The 23,547-nt window shown below is 49.3% G+C and overlaps 1 protein-coding gene across 1 annotated transcript in view; it reads right to left on the minus strand.

The window, feature by feature from the left end:
• Positions 1-456: 456 nt before the first annotated feature.
• WNT3 (Wnt family member 3) overlaps positions 457-23,547 on the minus strand; it is a 47,920-nt gene continuing 24,829 nt past the window's right edge. Inside the window, exons 2-4 of the mRNA XM_074926694.1 lie at positions 11,161-11,402; positions 2,069-2,334; positions 457-936 (exon numbers count right to left, since the gene is read on the minus strand). Coding sequence (XP_074782795.1) covers positions 457-936; positions 2,069-2,334; positions 11,161-11,402 — 988 coding nt within the window. The remainder of the gene's footprint in view (positions 937-2,068; positions 2,335-11,160; positions 11,403-23,547) is intronic.

Raw genomic sequence — 23,547 nt, forward strand, 5'->3', positions numbered from 1 at the left:
GTATTTGCTCAGCTTTCGCTGTGTAAAATTAATTTCCACCTGAAACCCCTGTATTGGCATCTACACAGGCCAGACCACCAGAGGAGGCTGGAGCTGGAAGCTCTGTGCATGCTGTGCTGGCAGCACACTGACTGGTGTGACCGTGCTGTGCTTGGGCCTCTGCTGCCCCTGCTTCTCCCCAGGCAGTCTGTCAGCCCAACAGCCCAGGGGGGCGTCAGCAGATCAGTGATCTGATGTGTCTGCAGCGCCAGGTCCACCCTCGCACCGCCCTGTGTGGGTGAGATGCGAGAGCCTTCCCTGGCTGCGTGAGGGTGTCTGCCCTGACCGAGGGCATTAGGATGTTTTTATGCCATCCTCTGGAGTGTGAGGCCACCGTGTGGGGGCTGATCACAGGGTTGATGGACCCCTCGGCCCTGCTCTGCAGCAACCTCCCATCCATCGGAGACCTACCTACATTTACTTGCAGGTGTGGACGTCGTAGACGCGTATGCACTCTTGGCAGCTGACGTAGCAGCACCAGTGGAAGATGCAGTGACACTTCTCCTTCCGTTTCTCAGTCCTGGTGTTGTGGCCACGACCGCAGCACAGCAGGTCGCAGCCATCGATCCCATGGGAGGTGACGTTGCATGTTCTGTCCCTTGTCCCAAAGGATCCTGTCTCTGGGTTGGGCTCACAGAAATTGGGGGAGTTCTCATAGTAGACCAGATCCCGCTCTGTTGGCGGCTTGAAAAGAGCATACTTGGCCCTGAGAGTTTCTACCCATCCCCGAGATTCTCGGTGCTTTTCAACCACCATCTCAGAGGCGCTGTCATATTTATCCTTCAGGTAGTCACCAATTGCCCGGAAATCAGGCTGGGCCCACCAGCAGGTCTTGACCTCGCAGCTTCCCGAGAGACCGTGGCACTTGCACTTCAGGTGCATGTGATCCAGGATGGTCTGTCCAGGGGAGAGAAAACAAGGCGGTCAGCAGCAGTTTATGATGCTCAGCGTTTGCTTTCAATCGCCTGCCTTGGTTACCTGGATTTAAATGTCTGATCTGAGCTTGGTCTGGGAAGCGTAGGCTAGTTGTAAATGCATTGAGCTTTGGTGTGTGGCAGAAGCTTCTTTGCAGAGTTGCTGCACTAGCAAAGCATGACTCTGATGGGCAGCTGCTCTAATCATCAATCCAATCCATTCCAATCCAATCCCAAGGTCTGATCCTTTCAATGGGGTCCTCCCTGTCATGTGTGTGAGGACAATCAGAGCCCAGGGAAGTTGAGGGTTGGAGGATGCCTCTGGCACACATGGATGTAGACTGATCCCCTTGTCCTAGCTTTGCTAACAACCCTTCACTTTATGCCCCGACTCGAGTCTGACAGTTTGTACTAAAAAGTAAATTAAATTGTGAATCTAAGGACATGATGCTCTGTCTTCCCCAGAAACCTCCTCTGTGTGGAGCAAAATAATCGCTGATTTTTGTTAAAGTTGCTAGAGGTTGTGGGGTTTTTATTTACAGGAAGCTGTCAATCGTTAACACGAGTTAGAGATTCAAGCCCCTACCCTTCCACCTCTGCCTGCTGTGGTATGGAAAAGCAATATCTAGTGTTTGCTTCAAGCGCTGCTTGAAAGGTCTTGCAGTAACACGTTAAAGTGTGCTGGGTTTGCAAATGACCTAGAGCAGGCAGTGGCACAGGTGACTGCTGACAGCAAGAATAGAGTATTTCAGATGGAAGGGACTGACAGTCACCATCTAGTCAAACAAATCATTTGGGTGGGACAGTGTTACAACGAGGAGCATGCAGGAAGGAGTAGCTTGGGAGGAAAGTCCTCTTCATTGTTGACCTGAGGTCTTGCGCGGTTGAGTTGCCTTTCTACATGCTGCCTCAGGAGATGTTTTCACTGGAAGCTAGGCATGTTTTAGCTCTTCTTAACCCCCCACCCATCTGTTTGGACAGAGTGGAAATGCTGTGCCCTGGGAAATAAACCTAGAGTGCTCCTCCCCAGGCATTACAGTGGTGCCATTTCATCAGGGGGAGCCAGGTTGGGCCATCCATGCGGGCGGCCAGCTCTGGACCCGCTGAGCACTCACCGTCCTGCCAGCCTCGTTGTTGTGTCTGTTCATGGCCGAGCGGGCATCCGGACGGTTCTCTCGGGCATCTGCAAATTCCCGGGACACCAGCACGCCAAAATCGGCATCCTCGCTGCACCCCCCCCATTTCCAGCCATCTCCTGGAGGTCCTTTGTGGTGGGAGTCACAGCCGCAGATCGTGGACGTGCCCTCGGCACAGGAGCGGGTTACAGCAAAGGCCACTCCTGCCGATGCGATGGCGTGGACAAAGGCAGACTCTCGCGTGGCTGGGAACAGAGAGAGTCCGTGGGATTATCAGTCAGCATAATGCTTTTGCTTTCCTTCCCAACCTCCTCCAGCATCATCTAAATCTCATTAAATGCAAAAAGTTATTTTATTAATCTTTTAACAAACATTTTCTGAATCAGGCGCTGCTGGCATCACCCTTTGAAACATGCAGGTGGGAGCAGGCAGGAGAGAGTGTGGCTCTAGCTCTGTGTACCGCAAGTGCAGTGTTTCCCCCAAGTGCAGTGGGTGCAGGATTTGATCCAGCATGGTGCCAGTGGGTGCACAAAATGTCATAAGAGCTTGAGGGGCCTCAGAAGTGAGTTACTGGAGTAATTCCTGGTCTGGAGACCCATAGAGGGACTCCATGCCTGGAGTTAGTCCAAGGGATGATGAAGAATCTCATATACGTGCTGAAATGGGGAAAGGCCTCACATGGTACAGGACAAACAACGGCAGATCAAACCCTAAGAGCTAGTAATTACTGTTAAATGTATCTAGACTAAACAGCATGGGACTTCACAGCAATGGAATAAAAACAGCTGAAGGTGTGAAGATAACCTTAAAGTTGCTCATTAATTACTGAACGATCCTGAAAGAAATCAAACCAGACAAAACTCAAGCCTCTTCTTTGACTGTGACTATTGGCATGTTCCAGGCACCAGCTGTAGTGAATGAATTCTGGCAGGCCCAAAGGAGCAAAGATGGAGAAAGTCCTGAAAGCACTGAATGATGAAGAAATAAATTGCCCAGGATGCCTAGGTGGGCTGAGAGCTGGGAACAGGAGCGTGTGTGGATCCTCTGTGCTAAGAAAAAATGTTTCAGCAGAACAAAGATACCCAGGGAGGAGGTGGGGACAAACCAGAAAATCCACGTGAAGATGAAGGTGAAATGGGTTTGCTGAACTGGAGCATCTCTGTCCATCACCTCTTCCACCTGTGGCCATGGCAGGGTGACTTTCAAGCTCACCCCCTTCCCTGGTCATTCTGTGGGGCCCTGACCTGGACTTTGGACAGCAGCAGCCGAAATGCACATGGGTCCAGGGAAGCCACCAGGAGCGATAAAGGTGTTTACATTGGCTGGATGTTATAGTCAGCTGGGTCTGAGAAGGACAACGAGGCCAAGCAGGATGGGTGGGAAACCAGACCAGAACTGCATGCTCTGTGCCTGGAGCCTCCAAACTCACCTCAGGTGTCTGAAGCCAGGGAGCTGCTGTTCTTCATCATGACCCAAAACCTCTCTAGCAGCCCTGCACGCTGTGGTACCCTCTGCCCTTCCTTGCTCAGTGGTGGCTGCCGTAAACACAAAGAACATCTTACTCGGGGGTGTTGTTCTGGATAGATCTGGCCAAAGCCCAGTGCGGCAGCATGGGCAGCACACCCAAAGCACCAGCTGGTGTGGACCATCAAAGACAGATTTTCTTGGCCGGCTACTACCAGAGGAAACTTCAGAGATATTAGAAGCACCAAATAACAGTACTGTAAGAGAACCTAGAAGACCTTGACCTAGCTGTAGAGGATGCAAAAGGAGATGACCTTGTCCACTTGATGTGGTGGCATTTTCCTACTGTGAGGTCTGTGAGTTTAATGTTGTGTCTTGCACTCTGTCCGTAAGTGGACAATACACTGTCGAATTGACAGGGTATTTCCTTCATATATCTCGGTGTGTTAACTCCTCAGGAGGCCGCTGAAGAAGCTGTGATGTGCTCTGAACTGAGCTGGTCTTTCTCTGGTGCTCTCACTGATGGCTCTGCTGCTGGTTTGAAAGCAGGACAATGGCTGATTTAGAATTCTCAGTCCAGATTAAAGCCCAGCCGATTTATATCCTTTGTTTCTGTGTTCCCATTCACTTCCATCTCCAAGTAGCTTTTAATGGCCCTTATATTTACTTCATGGTGCTTGCAGAGAGCAAAATTTCCATTTTACTGTGCTCAAAGAGTCCAATTTATTAGGTCTTTCCATAAAATGTTGTCATTACACTCACCAGCCTGGCTGCCCATCTCTGCATCTGTTCCTGGGTTTGATTCTCCAGAAAGGTGAACAGAAACAAGTGTTCCCTTCCAGCTGAGGACTGACTGGCACTGAAAGCGAGCAAGTCCTACCACAGCTCAGAACAGCTCTGAGGTATCTCCTGCATTAGGACACAGACTGGCAAGTCCTCTGCTCAGCAGACTGACAGAAGCTTTGGACCCTGGACTTGAAGTCTGGGTTCTTGCAGTAGTGACTTGACTCTTCAGCTACAGAGCTCTACTCAAGATATTTTTTAAGCTTTTTCTAGTTTTTTATTTGTTTGTTTGGGTTTTTTTGTTTTTCTGTGTGTTTTGGTTTTGGTTTTTTAAATTATTTTTTTATAAAGCAGACGGTGTTGTACTATTTCTACTCATTTTGAAACCAGTTTGACCGTTGACTTCAATAAGGCTGTACTAAACACAGCCTTTCCCAAGCACAGTCAAAATAATACCTGTCTCAGCTTTCTCCTTGGGGTCATCTTTTGGTTCAGAGCCTCTCTGGCATGCCACAGTCTGCGTAAGTATACCACCCAGGTGAATAACACTGGGGTGCTTTAACCCTACGTGCCATCTTACGAAGATGGAGACTTTAGGTCTTTCAATTCAGAGGAGATGTTGGAGTCAGCCCAAGCTGACGCCCAAAGCTCAGGAGACCAGGGAGGTGCTGAGGTCAGGGCCCAGGGCCCGTGGTGTCTGGGGAACTGTTGCTGGTGGTTGGAGCCCCTGGGTGTACTGCAGAGGTTTTTCCAGATGACTTGTGGGTATAGCTTGACCAAATGATCAGGACAGTTGTTAGTGGATGTGGGATGGAGCCAGAATTTTCTGCTGGCTCAGACCAGTGATGACCTTGGAGACCATCCCCTCCTTCCAGAGCAGGAGCCATGAACCATCTTCTCAGCTGCCCCATGCATCCCTCACCCATTCTTGTGCCCTGGGGAAGTCTTCGTTGCACCAGGTCTCACTCCTTGGCCTGCAGGCTTCTCTGTGGAGGTGGGGTCAAGCTTCCAAAAATCAGGCATCTCAAACTGAGCTAATTTCACCCTGTGCTGGCAATCGAAAGAGGCAGCTCGTGGGTATGTGCCAGCTGCGGAAACGCACAGCTCTCCTCTGCTGCAGCGTGGTTAACTCGGATGTAGGTGCCAAATGTGATCGTAAACCAGGGCTGTTCAATCCTGCCTTTGCTGGTGGGACCATGCTGTGGTTTTCACTTTCTTTTAATTCAAACTCTTCCCTCCTTGCCCTTCCTACCTCTGATATACCAGCAGAGATCCCGCCTCTACCTACCGAGGTTTTCCTTAGATATCTTTCACCAACCGCTTATACTGGGACCACTGGGGTCTACGGGCCACCGGTTGAAGATCATTGCTCCAACCGGAGTGTTTTAGCCTGACAAAGGCTCTTTGGGTGGCCTGTGATCTAAAGCAGATCAGATTAGAGGAGCTAGCGAGCCCTTCTGGCCTCAGACCAGGACAGCTCGGGGGCAGAGGGGGAGGACACGAGCCGCTCTCCTTGCTGACGTGCCTTTGCTTTCCGTCCTGGGGGTGGGTGAGAAAGCGATGGGCACAGGATGGAGAGTCGCTGCATGTTTTGTGAGTCTGTGAGAGCCTGTACGGAGTGCGGATGCTGGGATGGGAGCTGAACCGGGGCTGGTGCTGCTGTCGCCGGGCAGAGGTGCTATGCAAGTTGCCCCGGGGGGCTGCACCCCCTCACAGCTGCCCCCAGCACCCCCATGCCCTTGCGTCTGCCCAGCGAGCTCTCCGCACGATGCTGGCGTGGGGGGCAGCGAGCTGCAAACACAAATGCCTCGCCTTGAAATTCTCCCCTGGGTCTGGGCGAGGAGCCGGGAGAATTTCCCAGAGATGAAATGCGGGAGCAGCGTTCCCAGAACCAGGGGAGGGGCTGGCGAGGGAGGATTAGAGCCGTCTTGACAGTGCACCACTGCGACTGTCTCCCAGCCAGGCCCGTTACCTGCTGGGACACTCAATTTGCCATTGTTCCCGCGGTGTCACACTGTATTACCAGCATAATGCAGAATGTTTCCGCCGGCCAGCGTACCCACGGCACAGAGCACTGGCATTCCCCAGGAGCACCTCGTAGCAACGGGGCAATGTTCCCCTGTCCTGCCGTCACCCTCCAATCCCGCCAGCCCGGCTGGGAAATCCCTATTGATGGCGCTCCCCAGCCCCCCGCCACCGGATCAGAATGGCTAAAGGGCGTGTGAATGCTGCAGCAATTTGAAACGACTGCAGCGCTGGGATGGTATCGCTCGCCCTGCCTCACAGTAGGGGAGGAAGCTTAGCTCTTTCTCATCGGTATAAGCTTATTTTTCTCTCTCCTTCTCTCCTTTCCCTCCCCCTCCCTTTAAGCTGCTGAGTTTATATCAAGACGGCCCCTGATCCCACACACCCCTGTTTAGATGCAAATGACTGCAAGTGTCATGGCTGAGAAAAGCCATGGGTTATCTTGGTGCGGGTCTGCCTTTTCACAGCTCGTGTCAGGGCTTAGCCGAACACACAAGGACCCCCAAAGGCAGCCCGGGCCCAGCTGCCTTTTCTGCACCTGGCCCCGCTGCCGTCGCGCTCCTCCAGCCACGCACGGGGAGACGCTGCCCTGGCCGGCGGCAAGCGGCTTGAGCCTGGCCAGACCGAGGAGGACCCCTCTGGAGACCTGGTGGCATCTTGCTGGAGAAGGAGAGCGAGCAAAAGGCAGCAGTGGCGTGAGGAGGCAGGGGAAGAGAGGTTCCCCCGTCGCTCACGACATGGGGAAATGTATGAGCTTGCTAAGGCTCCTGCCAAGCTCACTCCTGCAGATCCAGTCCTGCCTGCGGCTCAGAGACCTCTTCTCCATCCTCCAGATGCCTGTGGGGCCTTCCTGTCTCATGTGCTCACAACCAGCTCTTTCTGGGCACCGTGCTTTAACCAAAATCATGGATTTTATTACTAACCCAGAGAATGGCAGTTGCTTGCTCTCCCAGAGCAGCAGCAAGTCACCTGCCTGTTGGCTCAACCTTGGCTTTGGGGCAGGACTTGGCTGGAAGAGACATTGTCTTTTAATAAAAACTGACCTTATTTTAAAAAGAAAAGGGAGGGAGAAGAGAGAGGGGGGAAAGCAGGTTTTTCTTCCCTCCTTGTCCCAGACTGCACACCTGCAGTATAAATCATCTTGGGGAATTTGCTTGTAAAAACATGATCTTACCCCACATTTTGGGATTGGTTTTTCTTTTTTTTTTTTCATCTCCCAGGTTAGAAGAAAAAACATGCAAAAAAGAAAACTTGCAGGAAGATAATCAGTTACTCTAGGAAACCAGAACCTCACTAGCTATGGCTGCCACACATTTTATGGCAAAAACCTCATGAGCCTGAATTTCAAGGGGATGTAGGAGGAAATTGGGATGGTCGAGGCAGGGCCTTACCCTGGGCTCGTGTTCAACAGCTTCCAAATAGGCAGATTTCAGTCCCCCAGGGCTTTCACTGTGCTGTTTATTGCTTTGTTGTGAATTTGCAGCCATGTAAGAGACCAGTAAAGGAGAGGGTAGAGTCCTAAGGTGAAGCTGGGCAGAGAAGTGAGATGGGGATGTGATGAGAGGCTGCGGGAAAACCTGGGGGCAGGAGCTCCCTGGGCTATTTCAGGAAGGGATGCCCTGTGCTCCCACCCTGACACCAGTGCTCGAGGCCTGGATGATGTGCTCAGAAGGAGCAACCAAGAACAGCTTGAACTGTGCCACAAGAGGGTCTGCACAGCCAAACCCCCGCAAATGGCCCTCCCGTTTTTCCCCTCTACATTGCTCTTCAGACTAAGCTCTCCTTGAAGGGAAGTGACTGTGATTAACATTTTTTGCAGCTCCTTTAAAATGAAATTATCCTCAATTTCTTTTTAGGCTGTCTTAGAAATGATTTTCCATGCTATTGTAGCAAGAACTACACTTTGAAGTTTTTTCCAAAATAGCTTCAATCTACCTAAGGGAGTAGATGAGATTAACCTAAATATTGCTCTTTGATACTTAGAGGTGATTTCATCCAGGTAGTTATCATAGCTTAAATACTGGCTATTTTGGGCTTAGTATTTAGTGCCTGTTGGCCTAATGCACAGTGCAAACTGCAGTAGTGACTGTCATCTTAGTTTGAGTCTTGCTATTAATAATGATTCTTAGTTTGTGAGGTTACACCCCTCTGCGTGTCCTGGAAGTCCACAAGGAGCAATAGCTGCCACAAATGCTCAGGGCTCGGCCAGATGTGAAAAACACAGCTGGGATGATCGCAGATCTCAGTGCCAGGTTATGGGCTCAAAACACTCGATTTCGGGTTTTGCTGCATCGAAAGAAGATGGGACACCAGCCTGGGAGAAGGCGATGCGATGAAGGCAACAGAAGTGCCCAGCAACCCTATCCCCAGCCCCTCGGCAGCCACAAGTCTTGTTGGTCCCCAGATTCATCACAGCTGGTGAGATCTGTCAGGGCAGGACAAAAGCCTGTTTCTTGCCAACGCTATCTCTTCATTCAGCTGAGCAAGCAGTGACTGGAAAGGTTATGTTTCTCTCTGCAGCTACTCATGGTGCAAACTTTGGGAATCACAGAGGCTTTTCTAGTGTTATTACTCATTGCTGCGTAGCTGAGATGAGCTCCATCCTGTCTCTGTTCATTAATTTTCAAGACAGCAGTGAAAAGACATTAGCACATTTAAAAAATGTAAATAATAACCACAGTCAAATGGGTTGGACTTTGATGTATCATTATTTGCAGATAATACTGTTTATTTTTAACTGTTCTACTTACAGGTTAGTGAGACACGAGAATAAATAAATTTTTCAAGCTAATTGCTTGGCAGTACTGTCTAGGAGACTATTGATGCGTCACGGTTTGATTGAGAAAGCTGTATAACAAATGTGCTCAATAATTTTTTTCCATCTGTCAGAAGAGTTTCAGAGCTATGGGTGATATTTTACTGTGTCAGCTTGGAGTGCATGGAAATGTTGAGGCATGTCCACACACGAAGTTTTGCTCTAGTCCCTGCAGCCCAAAGAATCTTAAAATATTCTTCATAAATTCAAAGTTCAGTTTGCTCATTATGGGGAGGATGGTTCAAATCCATTTTTTAAGTGCTTTCAGGCTGACAGAAATGGTGGTGAGAGATTTTCAGTGCCTGAATGCTATAACAGTTCTTTCATAACATGTTTAAAATTTTTATTGTTTTTAAGAAAATTAAACTTTCGGCTCTTGTAAGTGCTGAAGTTTAGGGCACGCTCTTATTAGGCAGCAAGCTACAATGTGGCAAGCCTTGATGACAAGTTATTTGACAGTAAATATGGCAGTTACCCCAAAATACACCCTGGGAGAACAGAGGTGAATTGAATATCATGGTCCCTATTAACACTCTAATATGACTTTACAATCCTGATTTCTGTGAAGAGTTGCACTTTAACCCAAATAAGTAATTTTCACTGAAACATACTGCTGATGTTTCAGGAAACTGTACTATTATTGGAAGGTTGAAGCTTGAAAAAATTAACTGTTTATATGCGGAATATTATAGCTTTGTGAGAAAGATTCACCGGGAGATCTGCACACTCCAGGAGACTATTGGGAAATAGCTTTGAACCATGATTTCTCCCATTTCTTAAAGGCCGTGTGTACCATAAGATTCCCATTTCCAAAGCTCCACTGGAAAGAATAATTTCTTTTAACAAACAGACGTCACTGGACTGCAGAGACTCAGTGCGTGTTGGTACCAATGAAGCTAAGCTTCGGAAATGGTTTTGGTTATGTTTATGAAGCTGTGAGTCCAAGAGGTTATCTGCAGACATCCTTTGGGCTAAACTCAGCATGGAGTCAACAAAATCCATGGCATGGGATGGAGAGAAGGGGAATTTTATCCACCGTTTGGCTCAGTTTCATGGGAATGCTTTTTAATCCAAGGTCTTGGTTTGCTAACTGGACATCCGAGACGTGGGATAGGTTGTCTGCCACCAAAGTCCTCCAGCACCCTCCTTTCAGGCCATATTAGGCTGTAGGCTGGTGGTACCGGTGCTCAGCTGTCTGGGGGTCCAACATCTCACTTTTCTCAGTGTAATGCCCAGGCTGTGATCTCACTGGGAACCCCAGTTTTATCATGCTTCAACAACGTGCTTCCAGTGTGCCTGATCCGTGCCAGTGGGTCTAGGGAGGTGGCCTTTCAGGAGGAGGTGATGAAGAGGAGCAAGCACGTGTGTTTGGATAAAGGAGAGGGAAAATATGTTTATTTTCACTCTTTTTGTTCCCAGCACTGACCATTTTGGGCTCATCTGTGAAAAGATGTGTTGAAATCCCAACTAAGCCTGATCAGGATCCTGAATTTCAACCATGGCTGCCCACTGGCAGGGAAACTTCTGCCCACTGGCCTCCTGTGGTAGACAGTGCACGACTCAGGGCCTGCCCCCAAGAAACTTGACCACAACCCCTCTCCTTGGCTTTTCCCCTGGGTCTGCTGAACCCTGTTTGGAAGCTCTGCATGCCCTGGACAGGGAGGATGGAAACCATGATTCCAGAACATGTGAGCATGCATGGGGCTAGACCTTCCCCTTTCTGTACTTTATCTTACGTGGCCCTACTGAGAGCTCCTGGGGTGGGAAACAGACCCTTCTCTCATTACCCCTTTTGATGTAACATGCCAACATTTGGAAAAAATAAATTGGAGAAATCAGGGTTGAAAGCCAGGATGTCAGACTCGTTCCCCAGTGTGTTCCCAGTAGGATATTCATGGCGTGTCCAAAAGCCGAGTGCAGATGTGACAGCTCTACCCACTCTGGCAAAACCCTTCCCCCACAACTCCCCGGCTTCGCTGTTTACCTTTGTCCAGGACTGGCCCGAAGATGGCCAGGCTGTCGTCGATGGTGGTGCAGTTCCAGCGGCGGCCCCGGAACTGGTGCTGGCACTCCTGGATGCCCAGCTTCACCCCCTCGGCCACGCTGGGCATGATCTCAATGTAGTTGCGGCAGAAGCGGAGCTGCTTGGGGACGAGGCCGGGTATGGAGCCGCAGAGGATGGGCTGGGACCCCAGGGAGCTGTACTGCTGACCTAGTGCAAGGGACCTGCAAGGGACAGAGGACAGCGTGAGGGTTGGGAAACCAGCTGGCACTAATGGTCCTGCCCCCACCGCCATCCCCAGGGGGAATTTGATGAACCAATAGTACAGGGACACAAAGTAGTGAAAAACAGATTTCCTAAAAACCCGAGACTTCCTACTAAATAGCACTGATGTGAAAAGGGCTTTCACACCTGAAGAGACCCTGGTCCTTTGTGGGCACAGAGGCAGGGGCTCAGCTGTCTACATGGAGGCACCTGGAGCCATTCAGTGTTCTCCCAAGTATCTGAGACATCCCCATGGGGCTGGTGGATCTGACAAAGGACCTGCAAGGACCCACGTCCAGAAGAGCAACACCTGGAGGCTGGGGACCCTGGGGTGTCTCAGCTGTCAGGAGACACTGACATGAGAGCTTCTGAAATCGGGCCGAGGTGGGAAGTGTCCGGTCCAATGCCAAGTTCATCAGCAGAGGGATCACCTTTACTGCAGAGGCGCTGCTCTGGGGTCAGCATGTCAATGCCATGTGTCCCAGCTGTGTTGACACACTGTGCAGGTGGTGCCAGGCAAGATGGACCTACCATGGTTCCACCCTGATGGACATCAGGCTCTAGCTGCAGCTGTGAGTTGGGCAGATGTGCTGGTACATGCTGAAGGTGCTGGAGGGCAGATCTGAGAACTTTTCCTACTGGTCCAAGGACCTGATAATTGACCAGCATTAAATATGTGGGTGAAATTGCTTATTTGGCCCTTCACTGAAGGGTGAAGACACATATTTGCTTGATGAAGTACTGAGATACCTGCTATTACACACAAACAAGGATAGTCCTACAGCTACTGCCTTGCTTAGGATCCAGACCATCCTGCAGTGTCCCTCCAGAACATGGGGTCAAATCTGTGAATGAGCGGCTGGTTCTGTAATGGAGTGGATGTGATGAACTCAATTGCTTCCAATGCAGAAACCTCACAGTCCAGACACTAGCAGAGGCAAGTATTCAAGAGCTTTGACTTAGTATGTCCATATTTATCTTGTCCTGGTGAATCCACAGTTGGACACTGTGATGAGGCCTCACCAGTGCTGAATTGAAGGGAAGGATCTCTTCTCTCTACCTGTAGGCAGCCTTTGGGGGTCCCTTCAAAGGGCAGCTCAACCTTCTGGGGTATCAACCACTTCTTCCAGTTTTGTTGTGTTTTTCGTCATCCACCTGCCCACATCTGAAGCTCATGTGTGAGCTAATCAATCATTTTGTAGTCCTTAGTTAATTCAGGTTGGAAGAGACCTCAGGAGGTCTTTAGTCCAACCTCCTGCTCAAAGCAGGGCCAGTTTCCAAGTTCAATTAGGTTTTGCAGGGCCTTGTCCTTCTACAATTTGGAAAACTTCAAGGACATAGATGCTGCTGCTTTATGAGACCTGTGAGTCCTGAACTGCTCATCCAGCCTGGAGTCTCATCCTGGATGCTGAGATAACACCAGCTGGTTGAATTAGTTACACACTAATGATTTTAGGATGTAAAGGGAATCCCAGGGTACCTTCTCAGGAGAGATGTTTCTGCTGAAGACACTGAACAAGAAGACCCTGCCTGGGAAGCGCATGCCTCTAATCCCTGCCCCAGTGCTGTTTTCTGCCACAGCTCCCAGCTCAGCTGTCTCTCAGTCTCCTGTGCCTCTCTGTCCCCCTACCCAGCAGTGGGGCAGCTGCCGGAGACCTCAGGACGACAGTACTGCATGCATCTCCCACGCCCTGGGATGGGACACACAGATGAGGGGCAACCAGATATGGCTGGGAGACCACACAGTGCAATGGGCAGTGTGCTAGGACTGCTTCCCAGAGCTGCTTTGTGCTTCCAGCTCCCACCAAGTGCAATCTGATGGGCAGGAGCTCAGCACTGCTGGGAAGACTGGCCAGCTCCAAGCAACAGTTGTGAACAACTGTAATGGGGTCAACAGGCAGGAGAGCATGTTCGTTTCTCCAGACACCCGCTCTCGCAGACAGACGCCAGTGTCAGGGAGGGTGGCACACTGCGAGATGCTTTCTCCTGCCTGGGTTTGCACAGTGGTGGGACTGAAGTTCATGTTCAGTGTCTGAGTTTGCGAGGGTGTGCCTGCAGCCGCAGTTTCTCACAGCAGTGGTGGCGGAGGGTTGGCCTGGTGTGCTGGCTGTGAGCTCCACACCATGTCATGCATGCAGGTTAAATCTTCTATAGCTCACTGGTGTAAAACCTGGCTCAATTTTTGATCAGGATGAGCAGTCTGATCCCTCAGAAAGCCTGCAGAAAGAAGCAGTGGCATTAAGGGAGTAAAAACTGAGACTTCTCACCAAGTTCTGGGAAACTGCCAGGAGGACCCATCCTCCCATTCAACCATGGACTTGGTCAAATCCCTTCTTTAAACTCCTGAGCTGTCTCGTGACAGACTTCCCTGCCTGGAAGGCCCGACCGGGGATGTGCAGTCAGCTTTGGTCCATCTGTTTTGAGGTTGGAGTTGTGATCTGTTGTGTGAGAGAGGCCCCTGGAGAGGGTGGAGGCTGCTCCTGGTTGCACATGGTCATGCACCTAGCTGGTGAAGTCGCTTACCCACGTACAGGAATACTTCTGCTTTTAATGACCTGTTCCAAGCTTTCCCACCTTTTATTTTTCTTCCTCTTTTGCAAGGTGTCCATCATTCTTAAGTGTCTGCTCTTAATTTTCTCTGTTGATGATTACTGAGAGCATCTTCCCTCCAGTCAACACCTAATTTTCATTTTTGTTCTCATGTCAATGAACTTGTGATTTTCTCACTGCTGATTCTTCTTAGACAGATATAAAAAAATCTCATTCCTCTTGGCCGATCATCCCCATCTCCCTAGAAGTCCTGGGAAGACACATGGGTCAGGGCATTGTAGCTAAGATGCTGCAGCTCTGTTCTGAGCTCCTGGGTCCCATGGACTGACAATTTCTCTATATTGTGGCTGAGACATGAAGATGAAACAAAACCTACTTGAAACCCAGATCTGAGATCCCAGGGCCATATCTTGGCACTGTGGCTGTAACACAGAAATCAAAGACCTCATGGGGAGGAAGTAAATACATTAGGAGAGGACGTATCACAAGGTGAATTTGGGATAGACGACAACATGGACAGTTTTTAAAACAGAGACCACTTCTCCAAGGCTGGCAGCTGCAGGAGTGACAGACCCCACACTTCCCTGTCTTTCTTTCAATGCTAGTGTCCTTCCTTGCTGTCCGAGGCTACATTTCTCTAGCTCCCATCACGTCAAAGGGAAGAAGCTGTTTCGTACCCCTGCTCCACTGCTCCCAGTTTTACCCACAGAAGGTGACAGATGCATTTTCCCAGCATCAACTCAAAACCCAGACGTTTTCATGCTCAAGGGCAAGAGCCATAAAAGCCAGACAGCTCTGCTTGGCTGGGAGAGACCCTTTCATTGCTGTGTGTACAAGTGTGAGCGGATAGATGTGCACATAAAGGTAGGCTTTTGTGTATGTGCGTGTGAGTGCAGTGCACAACACAAGGAGCATGAGTGCCTATGGCAAACGCATGGGAAATCCCTTTTCTCTTTCTCTGCTTAATCCCTTAAGTCTCTCAGGAGTCCCGACACTGTCTGTCAGGCCAGTGACTCCTTTTGTTCCCATCTGATAGTGCTAGGCATAGCAGAGCCGTGGATGCAGCAGTCTCGAGTTGACTCTCCGTGTCTCCTGTTGGTTTGGGATGAAGCCCTGGGAGTAAACGGTCTTGTGCAGATCCTCTTTCTGCAATACCAGTGGGTACATCCTTGTATCCTTGAAGACTCATGTCTCCACATTGCCTCAGTATGAAAGATACTGCCCACCCTCTCAACTTCATCCTTCCTACAGAGATGGCCAGCACTCTCAGCTTCTATTTGGGCCATTGGTTAGAGAGACACATGGCATTGACAAGAAATTAGACCTAGTAGTATTTGAAAGTAGTGGGATTTGGCTAGATTAGAACTGCCAGAACAAATGAAAAGGAGTTTTTAGGATGAATCCTAAGGAAGGTTTCCTGCCAGTGGGAGCAAAACCTGCTGGACATTTCTTCTTTCCTCTCTGCGGGACAGTGGGACCTGCACTGTGGACTGGAGTGCACTGTGCACCACGGGCTGCCCATCTGAGCTGGGTTTTACCAGTCAGAGACAAACCTCAGCGAGCTGCTCCTCCTGTAGGTGAGGGGATTGAAATCTTGGTTGGGGTGATGCCCTGCTTGTCTGCTGTCTGGCAAGAAATCAGTTTCTTGGAGAGAGGTTTGTCCATCCTCTGCTGTGTGTGCAAGGCAAGGTGAGGGCTGACCCAAAGGGTTTGCTCACACATGTTTCACATTCCTGTTCCATGATATAAAAAAAGGAAAGCAAAGTGCCAGGAGTGGACCAGCTTCCTGGGAAACAATCTGGTGTGGTCACCCCTTTATCTTTCTTCTGCAGTCACACAAACCCACTGCCATCTTTAATGAGTCCTGGGAGCCCAGCTGGATGGAGAGGAACCTGTTTTTTTCCTGTCTCAGCCCTGGAAAATATTGACATTTGTGTGAGGAGTGTACTACAACCTCCAATGAGCTCCAAAGTGGAGCAGCACTGTGCTTGCTGTGGCTGCCTGAGGTCAGTGTTGCAGCTTTTTACTTGAAATGCAGAGAGAAAATTTCTGGGATGTGCTGCTGAAGGAGGGTTTTGTAGCTCTAAACTCAGCAGCTGAAAGAAGATGAATCTGAAGAGCAATTTTCCCACTCCATTGAGGACACCGCCAGCCCTGTGGCCAGCTGGGCAGGAAAGCTCTGGGCTGCAGACCCGTATGTCTCAAGGGTGCGACTTGAGCCATGGAGCTGGATGCTCCCTGCATCGCAACTCTTCCTTGCCTCTCCTCTGGGATCTTCCATGTAAATGTAGGTGTGTTATAGGGATCCTCTACCCCACTGTGCCATTTCCTTTCACAAAACCGTTAGGTTCTATTTTCACCCCTGGAGCCCCCCGCGCACCTGCAGATCCATGCAGGAATAGGTGGCTGTGAGCACTGCACAGAGAATGCTGCTGGTCGGGATGACCCCAGCGATGGAGGGAGGTCACAGCAACCGCTGTGCCGATGGGACGTGCAGGTTAGTAAATTCTGTGTGCTCCCAGACTCAGATTTCCTTTGGCTCCCTCCTGTCCTGGAGGTAAAGCAGACCTGTGCACAGAGCCAGCTCCCTTCAGGGCTCTGCCACGTGGGTGCTGGGGGGCCACAACACGGTTACCTCCTCCCTTTGTCTCAGCATCATTTCAGTAACTTCTCTTCCTAAATGCCTTGAGAGCCACGGCTAGCGACACTCCTTGAGGGCTCCAAGGACCTGGTAGAGATGAGGCTCTTTCAAACCATGTTATTTCCTCCCACAGCAACTCAGGCGACTGCAGCATAACGTTACAAGGCAAACGTCTGTCCTGCCTGTGCCCTCTAACATCTTGTCAATGCCCCGTATCGATCCTGCAATTCTTATAACACACTGGGAAAACTATGAATCATCAGGAGAAAACCAGGTCACAGTTCAGATCTTGTTTGCCACCCGCTGTCTTGGAGAAAATGTTTCTCTGCCTGGAGGGTTTTTTATTGTGCTATTTTTAGACATATTTGGCATTTTCCAATTCTGGGCCATGTTCTGCTTAAAATGGACAATGGTACAGGCTGGCATCCCATTGTTTTACAGTGCTGAGTGGCCATGGGGTGATACATTGAAATGCGCACTGGGAGTCAGGATTTTTCATGCTGGTTCTTTCCCTTCATTGAGTGCTCTATGAGCCCATCCCAGCTCCCACCAGTTTTGCCCTTTCCCCTTCCCAGCAGAGGCATCATCGCACACTGGCTTTTCAGGTGAGTAAAGGGCTGCACAAAATCACTGCGAGCAGAGGTAAATGATGAAGGCAAACCCTCCAGGAGAGCCAGGCCCTGTTTGGTTTGTTGTGGTACATTTTGAACTGTCTAGCTCAGCCCGATGCAATGCCCAGGATGTTTTCACCAAGTAATAGATGTTCCTTTTAGGCTCAGAGATCAAGAATCTCACCCCAGCTTTAACAGAGGTGTCCCTGTACACAAACAAGTGTCTCCAGCTGCTGACTCTGTTCTGCTGCCTGACCTTTGGGAGGGTATTATATCTGGTAAAATATTCATATCTTTTAATTCTTGTGATTTGCTGACTGCAGCCCTTTGTGAACAGGGTAAAACACAAATTCTTGGGTTTGTCTGAAGATCAAGAGCAGCAAGAGGGAAATTTTTGCAAGTCAAAGCATGCAATATATATGCACATATGAGCCTGAGAAATGCCAGGTCTTGACTGAATATGGAGAGCAGACAAAAAGATGACAGAATTCAAATAAGGAACATTGCATTTACTAGGGAGCTGGATAGCTTTAATGAATCCCATGACTTTGCTCATAAATCACCCACTATTTAATCTCTACAGAACATGTCCCGAGTTTTGAGCTTTTCTGTAAACAGGGCATTAGTGTCCCTGGTATGAGATTCTGCCGTTACCACAGACTGTCCACCAAACATCACAGTCATTGGTGGGCTCTGCAGCATGGGCAGGAATTTCACTTTTTTTTTTTTTTTTAAACTGCCTAAGCTTTCGATCCCCCAGATAAGGGCAAGTCACATGGGCATGAGCATGGATGTCGGGTTTTTCTGTATTACTGCCCTGGGAAGTCTCTGTAGACTTTACACACCAGTGTGATGTGACCTCTTGAACATGAAAGCTTTTTTTCCAGTTGGTGTGTTGAAAATTACCCCATTAAATAATGTGTATGAACTGCATGATCTGCACAAAATTCAGCAGCCCACAAAGCCAGATTCTGTTAAGATTCTCCCTTCATTTAGTCACACCTAAGGGCTAGAAACCTTTCTAAAACCTTCACAAAGGCAAAAGTTCACCTAGGAATCACTCCCAAACCTGTGGCTGCTTAGAAAATAGGTTAAGCATCCCTCTAAGAGCTCTCCCAAGGGAACAGCTCAGGGTATTTCAGTTCCTCTAGGTCTTGGGTGATTTTTATTGATTGTCCATGCAACCCAGTGGTGCCTCCCTCTGTGAGTGGTGTTCTGCCTACAGCTGCAGAGCCCTTTTCCAGCAGCCTCTTGTAGGAGGGCTTAACCCCCCCAAGCACTGCAGGACAGAAAGGTGTTCCCACTGGTGGGGCAGTGCCCCACAGGAGGATCTTGCAGAGACCGGGACTGGTCTCTGTGTTGTTCAGGGGCACACAGCACCAGCTGGTTAGAAATTTAGCAACCTGCTCCATTTGCAGAGAAATGCTTATTATTTCCAGAAGGAAACAAGGAGAAAGCACTTACTGATATGAGCCTCTGATCACTGTACAAGGGCTGGACAGCATGTAACCTGCCTATAATCCATCGTTCATGCATGTGCTTTATTTTGAGATACCAGAACGATGATTTCTCAGGTATTGCTAAAAAATTAATGCTACAAAGAAATGCTGAAGAGAAGGCTGCTTAGGATCTGAGGAATTAGAGGGAGGGACTAGTGTTGTTTTATTTTAGCCTCTAATCAACACTGATGTTGAAGTAGCTATTGAAACACATCCCAGTCTAAATCTACTTTAAGACAAATGAAAAGCCCCGTATCTGCACACAAGGTAAATCGTTCTTTGTAAACAAAGATTTTGTTCATGTGGGCTGGATACTAAATGGTCTGGTTATTCTGGAGAGATAATCTCCTTTCCCTATGACCTATCACTCAACCGTACTGCAGGTAAGGAGGCAGCAAAGCTCAATAAAGCTTTTCTTACAGATGATGGTGCACCACCAAGGTAGCAGTGGGCACTGGTTTAGAGGCCTGTCAAAGTAGGGTGAATTCTGACTTTTTCACTCAAGGAGTAGCAAGCCTGTGGCAGCTCACTGTGAATCCTGCTGTGTGCAGCATGTGAGCAAGTCTGCAGCAGTTGATCTGCTTTGAATTCACTCCTGGGCTTGCTGTGAGCAGGTTTCCATTCTCCCCATCAACTGTGTTGTTTGGAAATGGTTTCAAAATAATAAAATATCTTCTGCAAGAGATGAAGAAATCAGGTGACTGTCATCTGCTGATGTTATCTTCCATGGGAACCTGAAGCTAGAAAGGCCTGGGCTTTCCTGGACACTAGCTCAAGCCCCTGTGATCTGCTGATACAGGTAGAGAAGGACAAACAAACCCTTCAGTCTGGTCTGGGCCCTAGGAGCTACTACGTCTTCTTGGGAGGTGAAGCCTTGCATAACGGATGGGAAACAGTGGTTGTATACAACACTTATATCACAAAAATTGCCTCAAGGTCACCTAACACCGGCAGTTCAGGCAAACAAGAAAAGAACAGAACTGGGCAGGCAGCAGCCTCCAAAGAGAGAGGGAGTTTTTGCAATTCCTCTGACCCGACGCAGTGATGTGCCTGGCTGAAGGGGGCAGGATACCAGGCTCAACAGTGGACATGACGAGTTTGGGGAGGCAGATTGCCCTGCCCTCCTGAGCTGTGGATTTGCAGCTGCCAGCAGTTGTGTGGCCATCTGGATAGTCCTTGCTAAATCATCTCCTCAAATCTGTTTGAAAACGGAAGGAGTGAGGTCCTCCCAAAGGCCCTGAAGTGACAACTCCAAGCTGAATGGCTGGTCTCCGCCCCACAGCTCGGATACTGATGCCAATGCCAGTGCTGGCCAGGGAACAGAGAGGCCAATTTCTTCTGAGGTCCCTGAGATGGGGGTCCCCAGCCAGTTTATTCAGGGCTCAACAAGCCTTGTCCCAGATTATTGCTATCCGGGCAATGAAGCAGGATGGTGAGTCTGGCAGAGACACTGCAGCAGGAAAACGAAGTGCCAGTGGGTGGATGGATAGCGGAGAAGGCAAGAACAGGCTTGCCTTGTAGACAAACTGGCAGAGGCTGGATTACTTAAAACTCTCAACATTTAATCCCAGGGATACATGAATGGGATGGACGTTAATGGGTACAGTGATATGGCAAAAAAAGGAAAGCCAGAGGAGGAATAATCCAGGATGGAGCTCAAGGAAGCATCAAGGTGAGTGTTGGAAGGAGGTAGCTGGAGAGGAGCTTGCCCTGCTCAGTGTGGGTGGGCCTCTGTGAGGGTTTACACTCAGGGGAATATTAGCCATTGTTTTATGTATTTATCATTCTGTGATTTCAACCATTTAAAAAATTGCCAAAGGACGCCCAGTAGCAACAGAGCATCCCTTCTAAAGATGACCATCCTGTTTGTGTTTTATCTTCCTCCGCTCTCAAGAAAAGTCACTACTGTCAGCAGGATGTGGTTTCCCTCATTCCCTTTATAAAGTACATCCAGATTCTGAAGGTTTAATGAAGTCTGGGGGCATATAGGTGTGCAGGGGACATGCATCACTCAAAACCCAAACATTCATTCAGGGCTTATATCATGAGATGGTTTCTTAGCTGAAAGTAGGAGTTAAACATGGATCATCTGGTCAGTTTTTTCAGTGTCTAAACCCCAAATGAGCTTTCCTCAATCTCCCACTGACCTACCAAATAATCTGTGTCATATTTACCATCTCAAATGTCTGAATTTTGCAGATAATGTCCACTGCTACTCACATGGTAGGAGGGTAGTAATCCCCAAATTCTGTCTGCTGGACTGATTCTCAGGGGCAGACAGGGTGCTCACAGCAGTACCAGGCTGAGCCCACATGCATTGAGTTGCAGGATCCTCTTCTACTGGGCACACTTGTTGGGGTGAGCACATGACACATGAGAGATGCCTGCCTGAATCCCACCTCTGCCCAGGAGATGAAGATTTGGTGTCTGAGGGTAATGTGGTGGCACAGTAATTCTGGGCCAGGACCATCTCCTTCTAAAACTGCTTCCAAGCATGCAGGCTTTGGGAATCAGGTGTTTTCCCCACTGAAAACTGGTCTGCTGTACCTATGAGGTTAAGACCCTTGTTCACATCCATGTTCCCTCTCTCAGTCTAAGGACCCATCTTCCGCAGGAAGAACTGACTTACTGCCACTCCATAACCTCCATCTAGATCTCCTCCAAACCTGATCCTTGGTGAGTGCTGGCCTACGTGACTCCTGTGTGCCCCTGGGTCTGGCCTAAACAAAACATGCTGTAGGAATCCCTGTGCTCTGAAACTGCTGAAACAGGCACAGAGGGAGTTCGCTGACCTTGATGCACAGCACCCCAGGGAGCCCCACTCTGGTGAGTACGGGAGGAGGCAACGGTCTGCAAACAGCCTCAGCAGGTGCAGAGAGACTGACCTGCTCAAAGGGTCAGGCAGTTTTGGGGTTTAAAAGAAGAGCAAATGCAGAAAAGAAGATGAAGGTGTCCAGCTGCAAAGGGTGTTCTCATTACTGTGGTAAAAATGATTCAGCTCTTCCAGGGTTAAACCCCTCACATTTACTGCTGTTTCTGATCCCACAACCATCCCCGATCCACAGACCTCCAAAACCATCGGGTTTCCATCCTGCCCAAGAAGACTGTGCTACCCCCCTGGCTGTGCTGAGCAGTGCCCAGTGTAATTTCTCCAGCATGTCACCAGTATGATCTTCCTTGCTCCACACAGCCCTAACCTTGCGCTACTAAAATGTTTTTTAAACTGTTGATTAAATGATGTGAATTTTGGGGCGGCCATTTGTTTCCTAGTACAAGGTTCACTCATAGTTCCTACTGGTGAAATAACTGAATATACCTAGTTTTAACCCAAGTCAGTGGTTGCTTTCAACATCGACAAGGTAAATCACTTACTGGGCTATGTCAGTGTGGGATCAACACATCAAGGGAAGTTGTTGTCTGCTCTTCTTCGTGTTGGTGACACCAGACTGGGAGCTCTGCATCCAGTTTTAGGTCCACTAATGAACAGTGTCCAAGAGATGTGACCATGGTGGTCAGGAGTTGAGAGGCTGTGGTGTGCCAGGACAGGCTGAGGGAGCTGGGCTGGTTTAGCATGCCGGGAAGGAGACTGGGGGGTGTCTAACAACAGCCTACAACTACTTGTGGGGCAGTTGCAAATGTCATGGAGACAAACTCTTCCTAGTGGTACCACATGATATAACAAGGGGCAATAACTAGCTGTTCCAAGTGGAGCTTTGAAGTTTAGTCTGCCATTAGGAAAAATTCCCTTTCCATGAGGAGGACAGGACACAACTTGGGGCTGAGAAGGAGGATGGCGGGAGAACACACTTCTTGGGAGAATGGTGAAGGCTGCAAATGCCTGTACAACAGCCCTACAGACACAAACTGATGAATAACTCTAGAATAATTACTGCACGATCGTGCTTTGGGTCAGCATTTCAGTGACACCTGCCTGTTCCTTGTGTTTGCTGCCAAGGCAAACTAGCAGACTGCATTTTGACAAGGAGAAAACAACCTCAGGTTTGCACATGCATGAGAGCTGTTGCTGGTTGGGCACAGCAAATTTAGACGGTAGCCTCTTTGCAGAGACTTGTTCATATCTTGTGCCCTCTGATGGGCTAGAGATGGCAGCCATCATCTGCAAGAGGCATCCTTCTTCAGACAGAACCATGAAAAATGGTCCAGCTCTGACATACATGGGATGCTGCACTTAAACCAAGTGTGGCTGAATGTCAGTGATGCCATTTGTGTGCCACTTGGTCTGCCTGGCAGGGGCGGTGAGGTCTGTGGGCCCTGGGAAGGATCGATGCCTCAAAGGGATTGATACCAGAAGACTTTAAGTTCTCTGATGTGAAAGATTTTAGGTGAAATGGAAATATTGACAGTACAAACAGGTCCAGACTAAGACCAGAAGTGGCTTTGGTGGGTGAAGGTTCATCTGGGTGATGAAATGGGTGCAAGGGCCATGACATGTTGGGTGCTGTTACCCAGTGTCGGAGTTTCAGAAAACACTGATTTCTTTAGATTTCCTCTTAATCTGAGTGTGGCTGACACCAGACTGACAGGACCTCCTGTTCTGCCTGTCACTGGGACCAGGTTCACTTCTCCACTTTAAACTCCAGGTGGCTGCAACCCTGACTTCCTGGGTAACTGGTGGAGAAAAGCAGGCACTGGTGGGGCACAGTTAATCCAGTCCATGCAGAGTCACTGTAGAGGAGAGGTGTCACACTCCAGGAAAGCTTCACTGACTCCACAGAGGATTAGGGAAGGATTTCTCAGATTAGGTCAGATGAACCTGCCCTTGAGTCCCAGCCAGTGCAATGCA

This window comes from Athene noctua, chromosome 25 (genome assembly GCF_965140245.1).
Source record: "Athene noctua chromosome 25, bAthNoc1.hap1.1, whole genome shotgun sequence".
In the NCBI taxonomy this organism is placed as follows: domain Eukaryota; kingdom Metazoa; phylum Chordata; class Aves; order Strigiformes; family Strigidae; genus Athene; species Athene noctua.